At 38.4% G+C, this 16,052-nt stretch overlaps 2 protein-coding genes across 6 annotated transcripts; one reads left to right on the forward strand and one right to left on the reverse strand.

Annotated features, from left to right (window-relative positions):
• slc29a2 (solute carrier family 29 member 2) lies at window positions 1-7,630 on the forward strand. 2 transcript variants are annotated; one of them, XM_046867688.1, is made up of 13 exons: window positions 1-126; window positions 2,627-2,663; window positions 2,742-2,820; window positions 2,916-3,064; window positions 3,319-3,458; window positions 3,560-3,694; window positions 3,793-3,890; window positions 4,140-4,215; window positions 4,331-4,491; window positions 5,233-5,341; window positions 5,435-5,520; window positions 6,306-6,505; window positions 7,170-7,630. In XM_046867688.1, the coding sequence occupies exons 2-13, from the start codon at window positions 2,641-2,643 to the stop codon at window positions 7,279-7,281; spliced, it is 1,368 nt and encodes a 455-aa protein (XP_046723644.1). In that variant the 5' UTR covers window positions 1-126; window positions 2,627-2,640; the 3' UTR covers window positions 7,282-7,630. The 2 variants fall into 2 exon arrangements, with proteins under 2 accessions (XP_046723644.1, XP_046723645.1); XM_046867689.1 differs by lacking the exon at window positions 1-126 and adding an exon at window positions 1,445-1,586.
• On the reverse strand, window positions 7,334-15,866 carry rbm14a (RNA binding motif protein 14a). 4 transcript variants are annotated; one of them, XR_006927977.1, is made up of 6 exons: window positions 15,759-15,866; window positions 13,205-13,573; window positions 12,235-13,084; window positions 11,795-12,102; window positions 9,947-9,999; window positions 7,334-9,466 (listed from the first exon to the last, which is right to left on the reverse strand). XR_006927977.1 is itself a non-coding variant. In XM_046867684.1 (5 exons), exons 1-4 carry the CDS (start codon window positions 15,814-15,816, stop codon window positions 11,817-11,819), a joined length of 1,563 nt encoding a protein of 520 aa, XP_046723640.1. In that variant the 5' UTR covers window positions 15,817-15,866; the 3' UTR covers window positions 7,334-9,999; window positions 11,795-11,816. The 4 variants fall into 4 exon arrangements, 3 of the variants coding, with proteins under 3 accessions (XP_046723640.1, XP_046723642.1, XP_046723643.1); XM_046867684.1 differs by having other exon boundaries at window positions 7,334-9,999; XM_046867686.1 differs by lacking the exons at window positions 7,334-9,466; window positions 9,947-9,999; window positions 15,759-15,866 and adding an exon at window positions 15,618-15,752 and having other exon boundaries at window positions 10,377-12,102.
• Window positions 15,867-16,052: the final 186 nt, after the last annotated feature.

Genomic DNA, 16,052 nt, shown 5'->3' on the forward strand with positions numbered 1-16,052 from the left:
GGAAAGTCCAGGAAGGAAAGTGATGACGCAGAACAAGACGCGCCACCGCGAATAACTTTGAAAAAGCGCGCCAGCTGAAGCAGATCTCATTCTCACAATACACGCAGTCCACAGTTCCTCACGCACGTGAGTATTATTTATATTTATATATTATATAACATGGGGTAATAGTAGAGATCATGTCAAATATAGAGTTTATAACAGGCCGGTGTGTCTTTTTTTATGGATCAGGAATAAATTGCAGGGCATGTTCTTGTTCTGTAGTATATAAGGTAATGATTATGCTTATAAATAACAACAATAATAATAATAATAATAGTGGTAGTAATACAGTTTATTATGCTCATTAAAGTGCTGCATTAATTTCCAATTGTCAGAAGCGTATAAACTTTCACATTGCGCGCGCGTTTTTACGCACAGCCGCTCAATATTCAGAAGTTAATTATCATATGCAAATGCTGTCTGTGTGCATGTTGACCAAATGTTGACATATAAAATTATTTACAGATTTTTCGTTTTATTTCATGAAATGAAACTATGGTTATGTATAAATACACATACGGGGTTATTCATTTTCAATGCAAGAAACGTTATACAAATTATACACACACACACACACACACACCGGACCCCTGCTTTCATTAATCAGACAATTTGCACTCCGTATATTTGGTATATTTTTTATAAATATCACATATTGGTTTTTATACTCTGGTCTGCCTTTGAAGCAAGCGCGCGCGCGCCAATGTCAGACTTCAGTGAGTGGCCAGTGAAAGTGAAAGTGGGCGGGGACTGGTTGTGACGTAAGATGACGTTCAGGAGGAGTTCCTCAAACAACGGGTCGCACAAAAACCCGTTGTTAATGTTTATATATTTTTATTATTATTGATTTCTGTTAGGTGTTTTTTTTATTTCTAGCCATCCGAATTTCCTGCACTTGTTTCGGTCGCAGTTTATTTCTATTCATCGATAATTCAAGCGCTCATTCTTCATGATGATGGGTTCAGATCCATTTTTATTATATATATGTCGTGTATAAATGTATAAATAAATCAAAATAATATGTATAACAGTAATACACACACACGGTTCGTGGAAAGAATTGTCTTTAGTTAAACTGGTGCTTTATGAAAAATATGTATGACATAATTTATGATAAATGTGTGCATATGGTAAAAATAATCATTATACATTATATTTAGGCTTTCCACTTTTCTGTTTACCTTAAAAAATGACTGATAAAACTCAAAGTGGGGGAGTTATCCTCCTCAGATTCAAGAAATAATTAATTATTTTCTTATTATTTATTTACCCTAAATACCATCCAAACGTAAATACTGCTCAAAATCACACTCAAATATGAGACCAAACTTAAATACAATGGAAAAATTTGACCCCCTGTTGGTTTCCCCTATAACTGGCATTAACTGAGTTGTTACACTTCCACGTGTAAAACTACTGTGAATCATCGTTTCATCATTTCCTCCTTACAAACTTAAAAGTTTCCATGTGCTCAGTACACGTGGATTTACACACGCGGAGAGAGATCTGGTCTTGTCCAATTTAATCTGAATCTCGTCCCAAAGGTAGGATTTTATTAAAGGCAGGACGACCTGCAAATACACAAATGACTCGTATCAAGTAGATTTTAATCTATAATTCAATTTATAAACTGAGTTTAAGTTGATTGGATAGTTTGAAGTGGGTAAATCAGCCTGAGTATATTTTTTTCTATCTGAGAAATAATACAAAAAAAATGACAGAATGTTCATATCATAGGTTTCATTGATATGATTGGTAACAAATTAAATAGAAAGGTCTTAAAAAATATAAAGCCTTGAAAACACATGGTTCAAGGAAATGAGATGGACTGAATGTTCAGCAACGTGGTTCTACCTGTTTTTTTAATTGAGAGCTATTATGTAGCCTATGAATGATCTGCTCGTGTTTGTGTATTAGAAAAGGTGTGTAGATGACAGTGAAAATGATTTAACATTAAAAGAAATGATACCAGTGTTTGTTCATTCATCGGCAAGAAGCAAAGGTGTAACAAATAAGTCAATTTCTGATCTACAATAAATATAAAACTATAAATAGTATTGTTCTGCATAGGAGTATAAATAGAAATAACCATGATGGTGAAGTGTAGGATTGGTGTCTTTTACGAGAATTGAATCTCCTTTTGAGGTTGTATAAAGTAAACTAATTTCAATAATGAAATACATAAGAAAATAACAGAGATTTATAATCAATGAATCATATCTGGTATTTATTTACATATTTATTTATGTATCTCATTATTTGAATTTGTTTTCTTTCCAGTGGCATGGCGAGCTGTATTATTAATACGAATGTCTGGTGAAGGAAAAAATTGTTATCTGCTATAACCGATAGCAGGAAATGACGTTTCTCAGATACTACACAGTATAAATAAATATACTGTAAATAAATAGTGTTGCTATGATTGCGCATGATCCATTGTGATTTGCTTCTTACTTAGTTTGGTGAAACTTTTTATGGGCAAGGACAATTTTATAATCATCTGGGTATATCATTTTAAATGAATGACCTAATTTATTTTCATTCTATTTATAACTGAAAGGTTTTTTTTTTCTTCTATTGGCAGAACCAGGAGATAAAATGCTGTGCGCATCAGACAACGGGTGAGTCCTTAGCTTGTACTCGGAGTTAAATAAAACTACCCTTATTCCAAATTAAATAGCTTTTTTCCTCTTTGACAGGCGCCTCGTGGCCGTCATCTTTTTCATTCTGGGCATGGGAACACTTCTCCCGTGGAATTTCTTCATCACTGCTTTTGGTGTAAGAACCATAAAAGTTCTATTAGGCTTTTTTTTTTTTTTAAGATCTGCACAACCATGTGGAAATCTACACCACTTATTTGTTGTCTTTCGCAGTATTTCAACGAACGCCTCAACACCACAAAGTCAGGCAATGTTTCGGATGCTGGTCAGACAGATCCGTATATGTTCGACAACATGTGTGTGCTGCTTTCCCAGCTTCCTTTGCTGATGTTCACATTCCTGAACTCATTTCTCTACCAGCGGTAAGTATCTCTTTACCAGTTTTACTAGATGTGTGTGATGTAGAAGGGATAGCTAAGGTTTATGTTGGATTTCTAATCAGAAGGTTGTGAGTTTAAATCCCAGCACCACTAAGATGCCACTGCTGGGCCCTTAAGCAAGGCTCTAAACCTTCAACTGCTCAGTTGTATTAAGAGATAATGTTAAGTCACTCTGAATAAGGGCATTTACCAAATGCTAATAATGTGATGTGGTGTTTCTTTATTTTGCTCTGCAGTATTCCAGAAAGGACAAGGATAGCTGGCAGTTTGGTCTTTATTTTACTGCTCTTCCTCCTCACAGCCACTTTAGTGAAAGTCAAAATGGAACAGGATATTTTCTTCAACATCACAATGTCAACCATCTGGTTCATCAACAGTATGTCTTGTCACATTAAACAAACAAAATAGACACACCTTCATTATATAAAAGTTGTGAGTGTATCAGGAACTAATAATTGTAAATTACTCTGCTTTCAGTGTTTGGGGCCGTGCTTCAGGGCAGTCTCTTTGGTCTGGTTGGCAAGTTCCCACCTAAATATAGCTCGTGCTTTATGAGCGGCCAGGCCATGGCTGGCATCTTCTCGGCAGCCGCCATGTTGATGGCAATGATCTGTGAGTATCAGTGTGTGCCGATTGTGAAATCTGAGCTAAATAAGGAATGTGTTATGGTGGATCCTGAATGAAATTGTCTTTGCTGCTTGTATCTTCAGCGAAAACAGACAACGAGAGTGCGGCTTTAGGCTACTTCATCACTCCCTGTGCTGCCACACTCCTCACACTGTGCTGTTACTTAGTGCTTCCTCAGCTGGTACATCCCTTTATTATTGCGTTCATTGTTCATTTGATATTTTACCTTGTAGAGTTAAAAGTCTTATGTGGACCCAAACTATTTGAAAACCCATTACAATGTGTAATTCAATCATGTTTATCATGTAAAGTGCTGATTTTCAGCACAGACACAAACCTTAGTTACATTCCATTATAATTGATAACAGCAAAAAATTCATTTTACTGTGCCACACGTTTTTTATAAGTTGTTTTTGTTTGTTTTTTTTAGAAATTTGCTGGATTGTATTTGAAAGCTGGAACTGCAAACAAAGAGGCTTTGCCAGATTTGGATCTGAGAAAAAATGGTTAGTCTCAGACATCACCAAATAGTAATCTAATTAGCAAATTTTGGATTCAAGTTACTTTTAAGACATGTATTTCTCATACTGTAAATTTATTTATTTTTGTCTTTTGTTGTAGAGAATGTGACCTTAGTCAAATTGAAGCCCACTGGTTCTGAATCCACTCCAGACTGCAATGGAAAAAGCACATTATTTGACCTTGATGCTGAAGGTTTAAAGACTGTGGATAGAAAAGGGGAACCAGAAGAAAAGTTATCAGTGTTGGCAGTGTTTAAAAAGGTACATAGAATTATGTATGTATGTCTAAACACCGATCAGGCATATTATTATGACATAACATGACTGGTAAAGTAAATAACACTGATTATCTCTTCATCATGGCACTTGTTAGTGGGTGCGATATATCAGGCAGAAAGTGAACATTTTGTTCTCAAAGTTGACGTGTTAAAAGCAGAAAAAACGGGGAAGCGTAAGAATGTGAGTGAGTTTGACGAGGGCCAAATTGTGATGTCTAGACGACTGGATCAGAGCATTTCCAAAACTGCAGCTCTTGTGGGGTTTTCCTGGTCTGCAGTGGTCAGTATCTATCAAAAGTGGTCCAAGAAGAAACAGTGGTAAACCGGTGGGTGGGTGGGTGGCCGTGGCTCATTGATGCACGTGGGGAGCGAAGGCTGGTCCATGTGGTTCGATCCAACAGACGAGCTCCTGTAGCTCAAATTGCTGAAAAAGTTAATGCTGTTAACAGTTGATGCGTCAGGGAGTTTTGGCAGCAAAAGGTGGACCAACACAATATTTGGCAGGTGGCCATAATGTTATGCCTGATCGGAATTTAATTCATTTATCATACTATTGATTAGTTTGGATATATAAAGGCATATTAAATCTATACCAATATTCTAAAGGTTTTTCCAGATACCACACACTTTCTTTTGGGTAAATGGTTAATGTAGTATGAGTCATATAATGTACATTGACAAGTCATCAAAAGTCACCAATAACCTTTTTTCTCTTTCTTTTTAGATTTGGTTGATGGCCTTGTGTGTGACCTGTGTTTTCACAGTCACATTGTCTGTTTTTCCAGCAATTACTGTATTGGTGGAACCAAATGAAATGTTTACAGGAACATGGGGTGGGTCTCTATTACAACTCGCTCTTTTCCAAATATTAAAAAAGAAATCGGAGTAAAACATTCATTTGATGTTTCTTAATTTTTCTCTCTTAGCTGATATTTTTAGGCCCCTCTGCTGTTTCATGCTCTTCAATGTAATGGACTGGATCGGCCGAAGTGTCACTTCCTTCTTTCAATGGGTAAGACGTCATAGCGCTTTTTTTTTTGTTTCAATGGTTCTACCGCTTGTTCAGGATTTCCTGCTATTTCCTGTTTGAATGGAATTTCATTTCTATAGCACATTTAACAATAGACCTTGTCACAGTCAAATGTAAAAATTTCAGATGTTGCAAGGTGGAGGAAATAGCATTATGGAAAAACCTCCATCAGATGACAAATAAAAGAAATCTCAAAAGAGACTTAAAATGGAACTCTTATGAGGAGTCCACAGGTCAGCAAACTTGGAGACATGTAAATACCAACTGTAAAAAGAGTGGACAACTAATTGAAATAGAGAGCAAATTAGAAGACCGGTCTCAATCTGGAACAATTCTGTTAGAATCTAATATGATGTCAAATATCAGGGATTCCCCAACATTCAGAAGAACTGATGATGAGTCATGAATGTGTAAAGTTCCCTTGTCAAAAGTTACTTCTAGTAGATAGATGAAGAATACAACAAAAAAGGGTATATTTTTATAAAAAAAAATATAAAAATGGATAGTATCATAATGCTAAATGCAAATATCTTGTATTTATTATCTACAATCTTAGTATATACACCAGAGTAGTAGCCTGAAATTGATGTTATACTGTATACCATTTACACTGGTATTATAGCAGTTTTATTGAGTACAATAAATTATTTAATAATTGAATTACAATCCAAACTGCTGGTCTTCTCAGTGATGTAATGATTATTTGTTCACATGTACACATGAATTTGCTTCTGTTTGAAAGTAATACCCTTCGTCTCTTCTCACAGCCCAAAAAGGAAAGCTGTCTGTTCCCTATCCTTGTGACATCTCGGATGATCTTTATTCCTGCGCTCATGTTGTGCAACATTTCATCTCGCACCTATCTAGCGAGTCTTTTCACACACGAATTTGCCTACATATGCATCATGTCATTGTTTGCTATGACAAATGGATATTTTGCCTGCCTCTCCATGTCTTATGCGCCGCAGTAAGTAACGCAACACATCACAGTAACATCTTAAATCATCATTTTAGTTAAAACATGTAATTTAACAGATTATCACACACCAGTTTAAAAAAAGTTCTTACTGTTGTCTTAAATGGGATATATATATATATATTTATTTATTCACATACACGCAGTGACCAAACGTATGTGGACACCTGACCAGTACACCCATATGTGGTTCTTTCCTTTAACATTTTGCTTAGAGTTTAAAGCACAGTGTTCTACACAATGCCTTTGTGCACTTTAACATTAAGGTTTCCTTTCACTGGAAAGCCAAAACCGTTTCAGCATGACACTGCTACTGTGCACAAAGCAAACCCCATGTAGACATGGTTCATCAGTGTTTGTTTAGTAGAACTCTAAAGTCCTCAACGCCACTGAACGCATTTGGGGATGAACTGGAACACCGACTGCACTCCAGACCTCCACATCCATAATCAATGCCTGATCATTTCTTTTATGGATAATGATCACAAATCCCAATAGCCATAATCCAAAAGCTGGTGCAAAGCCTTTCCTAAAAAGAAAAAAACTGAACTAAATCTAGAATGCAATGATAAAAAAAAAACACAAGTGCGGTGTCCACAAACGTTTGGCCTTAGAGCTTAATCATTATTCTGATTATTCATTTTCCACTCACTAGGTTGTTAAGGGCTAAGGATGCCGAGACTGCTGGGGCTTTGATGACGTTTTTCCTGGCTTTGGGATTGTCACTCGGAGCTATGCTCTCATTTGTGTTGAAAAAGCTGCTATAGTTTCTGGTGGTCACATAACACCACCATAACGCTCTGTTATGGCTTCATTTTATTACTATTTATTTTTATTTTTTAAAGCAGCTGTTCTTTCCATTGCACTAGACCTGCATATACTAAATGGTCAGTTTTTATACATTTTTATATTTTTCCAGTTTTTTATTAAAATGTTTGTCATTGGTCCTGTATTTATTGTGTTACTGTAGTCCAGAAGCATGTGAGATCTTTTACTCACTCTTTAGTTTGTCTCAGTATTTGTCTTTACCCTCCAGCAGAGTCCATGTCCAGTGTATAACCTCAAATCACTTCACTGTAAAAGTTAGATAACTGTTTCTATAAAAGGAGACCATGAGCTTATTTGTTCCTGTCGTTTTGTCATGTTGCACTGTTCGTATATGATCCACGGTTTCACGCAGTTCTGTGCACACGCTGCACTTCACCCCTCCTTTTCAAAAACACCCTAAAATGTATATATACACTGAATCCTGGCTACAGGAAAACCTTTGTTTTTCAGCTGGCAGGTGAAAATAATTGTTTCAGATTCAATCCAAACTCCAGTATAATTAAAACCAAAGTGTCTGATTCCTGGACTACAGACTGCTAAACATGAAAAGCATCCTTCAGTGAGTAAAAATTATTTGGAGTAAATTTCCACTCATTCAACGTTTGAGTTAAAAAATAAAAAAAACTCGATGTTTATCAAGTTATGGTGGAGATGCGCTGTATATAGTGGATCCCCAGCACATGGACGATGTCTGCACAGCTGACCTGTCCACATGATCTTCTGTGAATAGTAATACTAATTTTCTTTACAAATGCAAGCACACACTTTTATTTTTTGTAAATGTCTTTAATTTAGTTTTACAAGATTAAAAGACTACAAAGACAAAAAAAAAAAAAAAACATTGTTGTTGCTGGGACAGTAGCAAAAAGAAGTAAACTGATCTCAGTAAAAGTGGTAGCATTTAGCTCAACTAAAGCATGTTCCCTGAATATTTATTTCCTGACCTAAATAGATCGTAAGCAATGCTTTACACTCTAAAGGGGGGTGGCGGGTAGGGGGTAATGGCGCATGTTGTTCAAATTACAGCTTATACACGTTGTCAGTGAAACGGATGCGAAGTAAAAGCTGCAATACATCATGGACGATGAAGGACAATACATTTCAATTAACTGACATCGGATTTTCCCTCCTGTACTGTTAAACTGTAAATTCAGATGATGTTGGACTTGACTATACAATGTGTCATGTTATAAAAACGCCTAAACAGCCAAACACTTGGGTCCAGTCAGAACTCGAGGAACACAACAGACTTCTTTGGAAAGGTTTTTAAACAAATGTTTTGAAGCCATTTAAATTTCTGCATCGGTCCTCATATGAGAACCTGCTGTAATTTCTAAAAGCGTTGTTCCCTGAGGCATGCATGGCAAATTGGTGTACAGAATCAGTTGGAGTAATGGGGGAGGCGAGGTGTGGGGTTTGAGAGCGGGAACAGGTCTGAGTGGGACAGTGGCGCGCTGGTTACTCACCTACCAGGCGACAGCCCCAGCTCTTGCCTTTTGGATCGTACTGCGCTCCCCTTAAAGCTGTGCTGTCTTCTTAACTGTTCAAAGCACAGCCAGGGAACCTCAGTTGTGAGCGTATGCGCATCTCGTCTCGTCTTACTGAAAATGCTTAAAACAAACACCAAATGCCACAGAACAAGCCAACAATTCAATTTTCCTGTGATCTCACACGCTCCTATGTTCTTTATAAAGGATATTTTGACACTGTCATCATTCCTGGCCTAAGGTACTAGGACATTCTGAATGGATGTGCCAATGAGGCTTTAACCAACATTGTATATTGGAAAGGAAAAAAAATAACATTTGCAAACAACCAAACCAAGATCATGTGGGGTACTTTGTGTGCCTGAGCTAAAGCTTTGATTTCTGTCATTTATGTAACCCTAACCTGTGACATTGTTATAGCCCCATTTTTTTTTTTTTTTTTTTTCAGCCAGAAGGTGGATCTGAGCTGAGTTGGAGCAGGAGATTTAGGGAAAGTGGTGTATGGTCAAGGTGCAAGCGTGATTGGGGCCAGAGGGCTTTACCTTTCTGGGGAGTGCATCCATGCCACTGTGGGACTCTAATTCTCTTCCCCCGTCATGTGTCAACTTGGCGTCCTGAGGCCGGGGAGCCATTTTAGCTGTAGTTAGCGAAAAGGGAAAATGTGGCTGGAAGAACAGTACGAGTAACCAGTCATTCACTATTTCTAGCAAAACTTTAACATTTGCGTTAATGTGTGGAAGCTTGATGCACTATAAACAGTTACCCTTCCATCACCGAGCCACTAAATGTTATGAGCGAAAAACAATGACCACTCCAATACAATATCTGGCTTTTGCGTCTTATAAACATCAGGGCCTGGATACATTTAGAAGTAATGCCAAGCTTTCTAGCAGGTGTCTTCCAGATATTTTAATTATACACAACAAAACAAAACCCTGACAAAATACACTGGGGGGAAAAACAAAACAAAAGACAAATGGTAATCTATTCATCGAATGATTGCAGGTCTTTGCAATCTGTTGCCTATAATGTTAAAAGATTTAATGTATCCAGGCCAATGGGTCAGTGAGACCATGCTTGTGCATGTGTGTGTGTGTGTGTGTGTGTGTGCATGTACCCCACCATCTCTCAGCGTTGGAATGAAAGACTGAAGACAGTCTGAGGTGCATTCTAAAGGAAAGAGGACATAAGATCATTAAAAAAGGAGAGCTTTCTCTGACTTTTTTCATTAATCATTTTACTCAGGTCTGTAAAGCACAATGAAGGAATTCTACAAAATTCTCCATAACATCTGAGACCAAACCCCTACAAATACGCCCAATAAACTTTTGCTTACAATCGATGCAGATCTGCAAAGAAAAAGAGCACTAACAGCCTGCATATTCAATGATTAAATACGCTACGACATACCAGATGTTATGAAAACCTCATGTAGACTCCTTCCTCAGATAAACAGGCAGATTTGAATCAAATGAGAACAATCACTGGAATAATAAGTATTAAATATGCTGCTTTTGGGAAACCTCAATGATAAGTTGGAGAAATAATTCAAATGTTAACTGGATAGAGTTTAATTCAAACTGCCTAAAAACCATCATTCACTGGTTTATCACATTTACGTTTGAACAAAAATACATCCCATATTTATATTCACTGTGTTTTATTCTCAAACTCAAATCAACCAGAGGCCTAATGCAATAGACCTTACACCCTCAAAAGGCAAAGCAATTAAGTGAGCGATGCCAAATCAGTCTAAAAATGTACTGGGATGAAAAAAGTATCAAATGATTGAGGAAATAAGAAAAATATAAAGAAAAGAAAAATTTTCGCAAGGAACTGGAGGGACAAATCTGTCTCGGAAAAACAAAAAAAAGTCATTTGAAAGATTACCCATCAATAATCACCTGAACACATAATTGTTATCCATGTATGAGAGGAAAAACAAAACTAGGAATAGCAGGTGATTCCTTAATACTGCAGAACAATCTGCAGGCTATACAAATAGCATCTCCAAATAAGAGTCAATAAAGATTATGGAAATAACAAGAAAAAAAAAAAACTAAGATTTAAGTATGCGTATACACTAGTCAAGTCTTTTCTGGGAGAATGATAAATGTTAGCTAGCCCAACAAACACCCTTTTTTGTAGTCTAGCCTCATTCCAACAGGAGAATTTTATAAACGGAGTTGAGGTTCGTGCTGTGAGCAGGTCATGCCCTTATGTGCCCTCAGGCTGTGCCTAATGGGCTGAAACACATCAAGTTCTATTGTGTTATTTAGCTGATACTGATGGAGCACGTCTCGTCCCAAAGCCAAATCCCACCCGTTTGGAACAGATGATCTGATGCATGTAAATGTGTGGCTCTGTTGCGAGTGAAAATGATTCTTCAACAATTGGATGTTACACCACCACCACCACACACACACACACACACACACACACACACACACACACACACACACACACACACACCCCACCCACCCACCCATCATCCGCACAGGTCCTCTTTGTGTTTCAAATTTCCACTACTGCCTTCCTGCAACAAAGATGAATTTTGGTTTCTTAAAACCAGCCTGTAGTTAAGTAAAAACTACAGCACCTAGACCTTGCAAATGCATCTCTAAATAATGACAGAATCTTCCACCCAATTCAACCAAATTGTTTGCTCAAAATGGTATCATCTGTGGTTTGAGAGAAATTTAAAAGGCTCCTGGAACAAGCTGGTGTCAGATTAGGCACAACTAATTGGTTGGAATTTATGATAAGAGGTCTAATGAATAGACTAATAAAACAAAAACACGAGTTTGGTGCATAAAGCCAATGAAAATATTTAATGCATCCCTTTCATTATCAACTTAAAGAGGGACCAACACTGCCACGCACATTCAGCACTGTCAACCCCCCCACCCACCCACACACACCCACCCACACACACACACACACACACACACACACACATACATACACACAATGTGAAGTGGTAAGCCCTATCGGTATGTGGGCTCTGGCATGTGGTGGTGGGAGTAGTCAGGATTGCGGAGGTGGGGATCCTTGTGTGGTGGAGGTGGCTCATACGCTCTTGAAGATGCGACGGTTCCAGGAGCCGCCAAGTGATTGGCATCCATCGGTCCTGTAGGTGGCATGGGCATGGTGGGCATCTGAGGCGGTGGGAGCGGCGGTGGTGGTGGATAATAGTACTGGTACTGTTGGTATTGTTGGTACTGCTGGTACTGTTGGTATTGCTGGTACTGCTGAACATATTCTGCATAGCACCTAATATTAAATAAAAAAAAAAAAAAAAAACAGAAAAATCTTAGATTAAACCTAAACACAAAAGCATTTGTTTAAAGGACATCATTGTAACCCAGTCCCATAGGGACTACATTAATTACTGCATGCTTGTACCTTGCAATAGGGTCTCCATCTTTAATAGCAGGAAGTTCCGGTCCTCCAGGCGGCGTGGGCAGCAAAGCACGGCGTTTGGGTCTCGTCGCACTGATAGGCTGAGGAACGGGGTCAGGCAGCAGAGCAGAACGTCTCACCGGGCTCCTGTCACGCTCTGATTTGGTCATAGCCTGCTGCTCAGCCAACACTTGCTGGCCCTGCTCGATGAATCGCTGCCGAGCAGCTTCGAACATGGCTTGCGGGTCAGGCTCCGCCCCACCCATGGTCCCATAGGCAGGGCCTGCATATGCAGTGGAGTTTGTTCCGTAGGCAGGATTCATGGCTGTGGTGGCTGAAGGTGCCTCTACTGCAGCTGGATAGCCAGAGTCATCCACGCCCTGGCCCATGACCTGATCGGCCACAGCACCGTACACTTGACTTGCTAGGGCACCGTAAACTGCGGCGCTAACTGGCTTACCATCTGAGCCGCTGGCTTCAGTCAGACCCTTCAGCGCTGCATATGTTGGATCAGAGGTGTTGGTGTTGAAGAAAGAGTTGTGGACGCTCTGTTGCACTTGAATAGGAAGTCCAGCGGCAGCTGCAGCCGCAGCAGCAAGCACGGCCGCCTGACTCTGGTGGTGCTCCAACGGCGGCCTGGAGGGACATTCACCAGCAAAGTGTCCCTGTGTCCCGCAACGTGCACATGGCACCTTGGAAATGGCTGCTGGCTTTGTTTGCTGGGCTTTTGAGAGTTCCACAGAAAGTGGCCGACCCATGTACGAGGTCCCGTGGAGGGCCTCGATGGCGCTCTCTGCATTCTCTTGATGCTCCATGTGTACAAACGTATAGCCTATCGACGAGTTGGGTTTGGCTGCAAAAGAACACAGAAAGGAACAAGAGACAATATTAGAAAATCAGTATGCTGAAAGTTAAATTGCACCAGCAGAAAAACAAACAAACAAACAAAAAAAACATTTCAAATGCAGCATACTTTTCACTTTTTCACACTCCAAGACGTTGCCAAACTGAGAGAACAGTTTGTGCAGTTCGTCGGTTGTGCACAGAGCACTCAGGTTTCCCACATACACTTTAACAGAGTTCTGGGGCCTTCCTCGAGACTCTTCGACAACAAGGTTGCGACCACGAAACTCTAGACCATTCAGACCACGTATGGCAAAGTCAGCAGCCCCGTCTCCCTGCAGATGGACAAAGGCAAACTGCCTCAGTAAAGTAATGGTCTCCAGCTTTCCATAAGGGGCAAACAGTGCTATTAGGTCATCTTGTGTTGTTTCCAATGCCAGATTCCCAACAAAGAGCTTCACCACACTGCTGTCGTCCATTGCAGCCAAGCAAAAAAAACCTAGAAATGGGGAACATGGCTCATTGTCTACTTTTGTGTACAGCACAACCAAGATCTAATACAAGATGTTATGAGAGAGAGAAAAGCCTGGCATTTCTGTTCTGCAACCAGTAATAAATAAAATCTGGCAGCACTTTCTTATTGTTGGAGACACAGAACCTTCAAAAAAAAAAAAAAAAAAAAAAAAAAAGGGCAGATTATAAATTCTTTGGATTAACAACTGATACTGGACCACAGAAGGGTCCTCAAAGGTCGATGCACTATCATCAACGATTATATGTTATTTCATGCCACAGTGTAGAAAAGGGCAATAGACAGACTGGGCATAGAGCTAAACACGAAAAGGAACGAGGGTGTTGGCAACACTGTGCAGCAGTCTACCCCAGATTCTGACACATATTTAATCACACCATATAAAATTAACTTCACAAATCTAAATATGGACTGTTACTTCCTGCACTTTCCACAAACATTGATGTGCACATTTCACCATGTTGATGTGCATCGGAACTTTACATGAAATCACAGGGTTATGGTTTTAATATAGTTCATGTGTTGTCATGGCTCAAATTATTATTTATATAAATATAAGCAATCAATTAGTATGTGTTACTGTGCAAAGGTTTTCAGCAGTTATGACAAAATGTCATGAAGTGAGAATGCCTTAAAAATACATGTTAATTCATTTTAGCAATTTAAAAAAAAATAGAAAAATGAACAGAAAAGAAATCTAATACACACTAATCACATTTATATTTGGTGTGACCTCCCTTCGACTTTCAGTTCTTACTTTTGGACTTTTACAGGATCAGAGCCAGATGACAATTATACCAAGCAGGTACTAATGAACAATTTTATATGCAAGTTGAAAAAGTCATTAACCGAGCAAAAACTGTGTATAAATCTTGGGGGAGGTTTCTACAAAAGAAGTTGGAGATTTGATCAAAATCATTGTTTCCTCAACAATCAGAAAATACAGACAGATACTTATCCAAACCACCAGGGAGGCATTTGATTGGCCTAAAAATGTATTCTGCAGCAGGACAACGACCTTAAATATACAGCTAATAACATTAAAAACTTGCTTTAGTGTAGAGAAGAGCAAGGAATCCAGGAAGTAATAGTTCTGGCCCCCACAGAATACTGATCTCAAAATCATTCAGTCTGTCTGGGATTGCACAGACAGACAGAAGGATTTGATGCGGCCTTCATCCACGAGATGTTTTGTAATAACCTACCTGCAAAGTTCTTTTAAAACTGTGTTGGTATAGTGTAAACAAGAATAACTGATTATAATAATAATTGCTGGAAAAAGCTGGTCTCACCAAATATTGCTTAGATTTCTCTTCTGCTCATTAAATTTCCATTGTGTTCATTGATCAAAAGTGAACTATTACCACTTATACTTGAAATCGGTCGAATTTAAATAAATACCCCCAAAACTTGCCTAAAGCATTTGCACTGTTTTGTTTACATTTACACACACACACACACATTATTTATGTATATTTACATACATACACATATATATATATATATATATACATACATATACACACATACATACATTATATATATATATATATATATATATATATATATATATATATATATATATATATATATATATATATATATATATATGTATGTATGTATGAGAGAGAGAGAGAGAGAGAGAGAGAGAGAGAGAGAGAGAGAGAGAGAATAAAATGAGCTATAAGCCACTAATTCCGTGTTTGGCTCACATGCTAACGTCATAGCAGTAAACCCGCCACGACAAACGTTCAAATTAGCTTCATGTTAATAGGCTACTACGGGCTACCTCGCATGATTAGCTTTTACTAATCCTCGTAGAAAACCTCGCTTGCTTGAGCTTTATGTAAATTAAACCATTATGCTTTAATTACAATAATCAACTTCAGATATAAGATTTCTATCTATAACGATGTCCGGCTACCACACGCGCCGTGCTTTATTAGCAAGCAGGAGCTAGCATTTCTAGCAATTTCTATGACGGAAACGTTCTATCAAAAAGGCCACCAACCCCAAAAAACACACCCAGTCGATATCCTGTACTTCCTAGAAATCACACAAGGCGAAGTGTAATTCGAAAATATCAAACCGAAATAAGAAAAAGAATCAGAAACTCCACAGAAGTGTGCTAGTTAATTAGCGCCCATCTTACCTAACTCCGCACAGACTGCTTCATATCCGATTTCCGGTTGGCGGATGTTGCTTCTCATACAAGTCCGTGTTGCAAACAACTTAGTAAGTATAGTTCCGGTCCGGACTGAGATGACGCTGCATAGCTATAGTTTTGACGAATCCAACAAAGTTATTAAATAATTATGGCAATTTCTAAATAGAATCTTTATATATTTTTAATATGATGATTCGGTCTGGGCATTAGAAAGCCTAGTGGTTTATAGTAGTATTAGCCTTCAAACTAGTAGTAGACATCTGTGCAGTTACACCTCCA

The sequence above is a fragment of the Silurus meridionalis genome, chromosome 15 (genome assembly GCF_014805685.1).
Source record: "Silurus meridionalis isolate SWU-2019-XX chromosome 15, ASM1480568v1, whole genome shotgun sequence".
Taxonomy (NCBI): Eukaryota; Metazoa; Chordata; class Actinopteri; order Siluriformes; family Siluridae; genus Silurus; species Silurus meridionalis.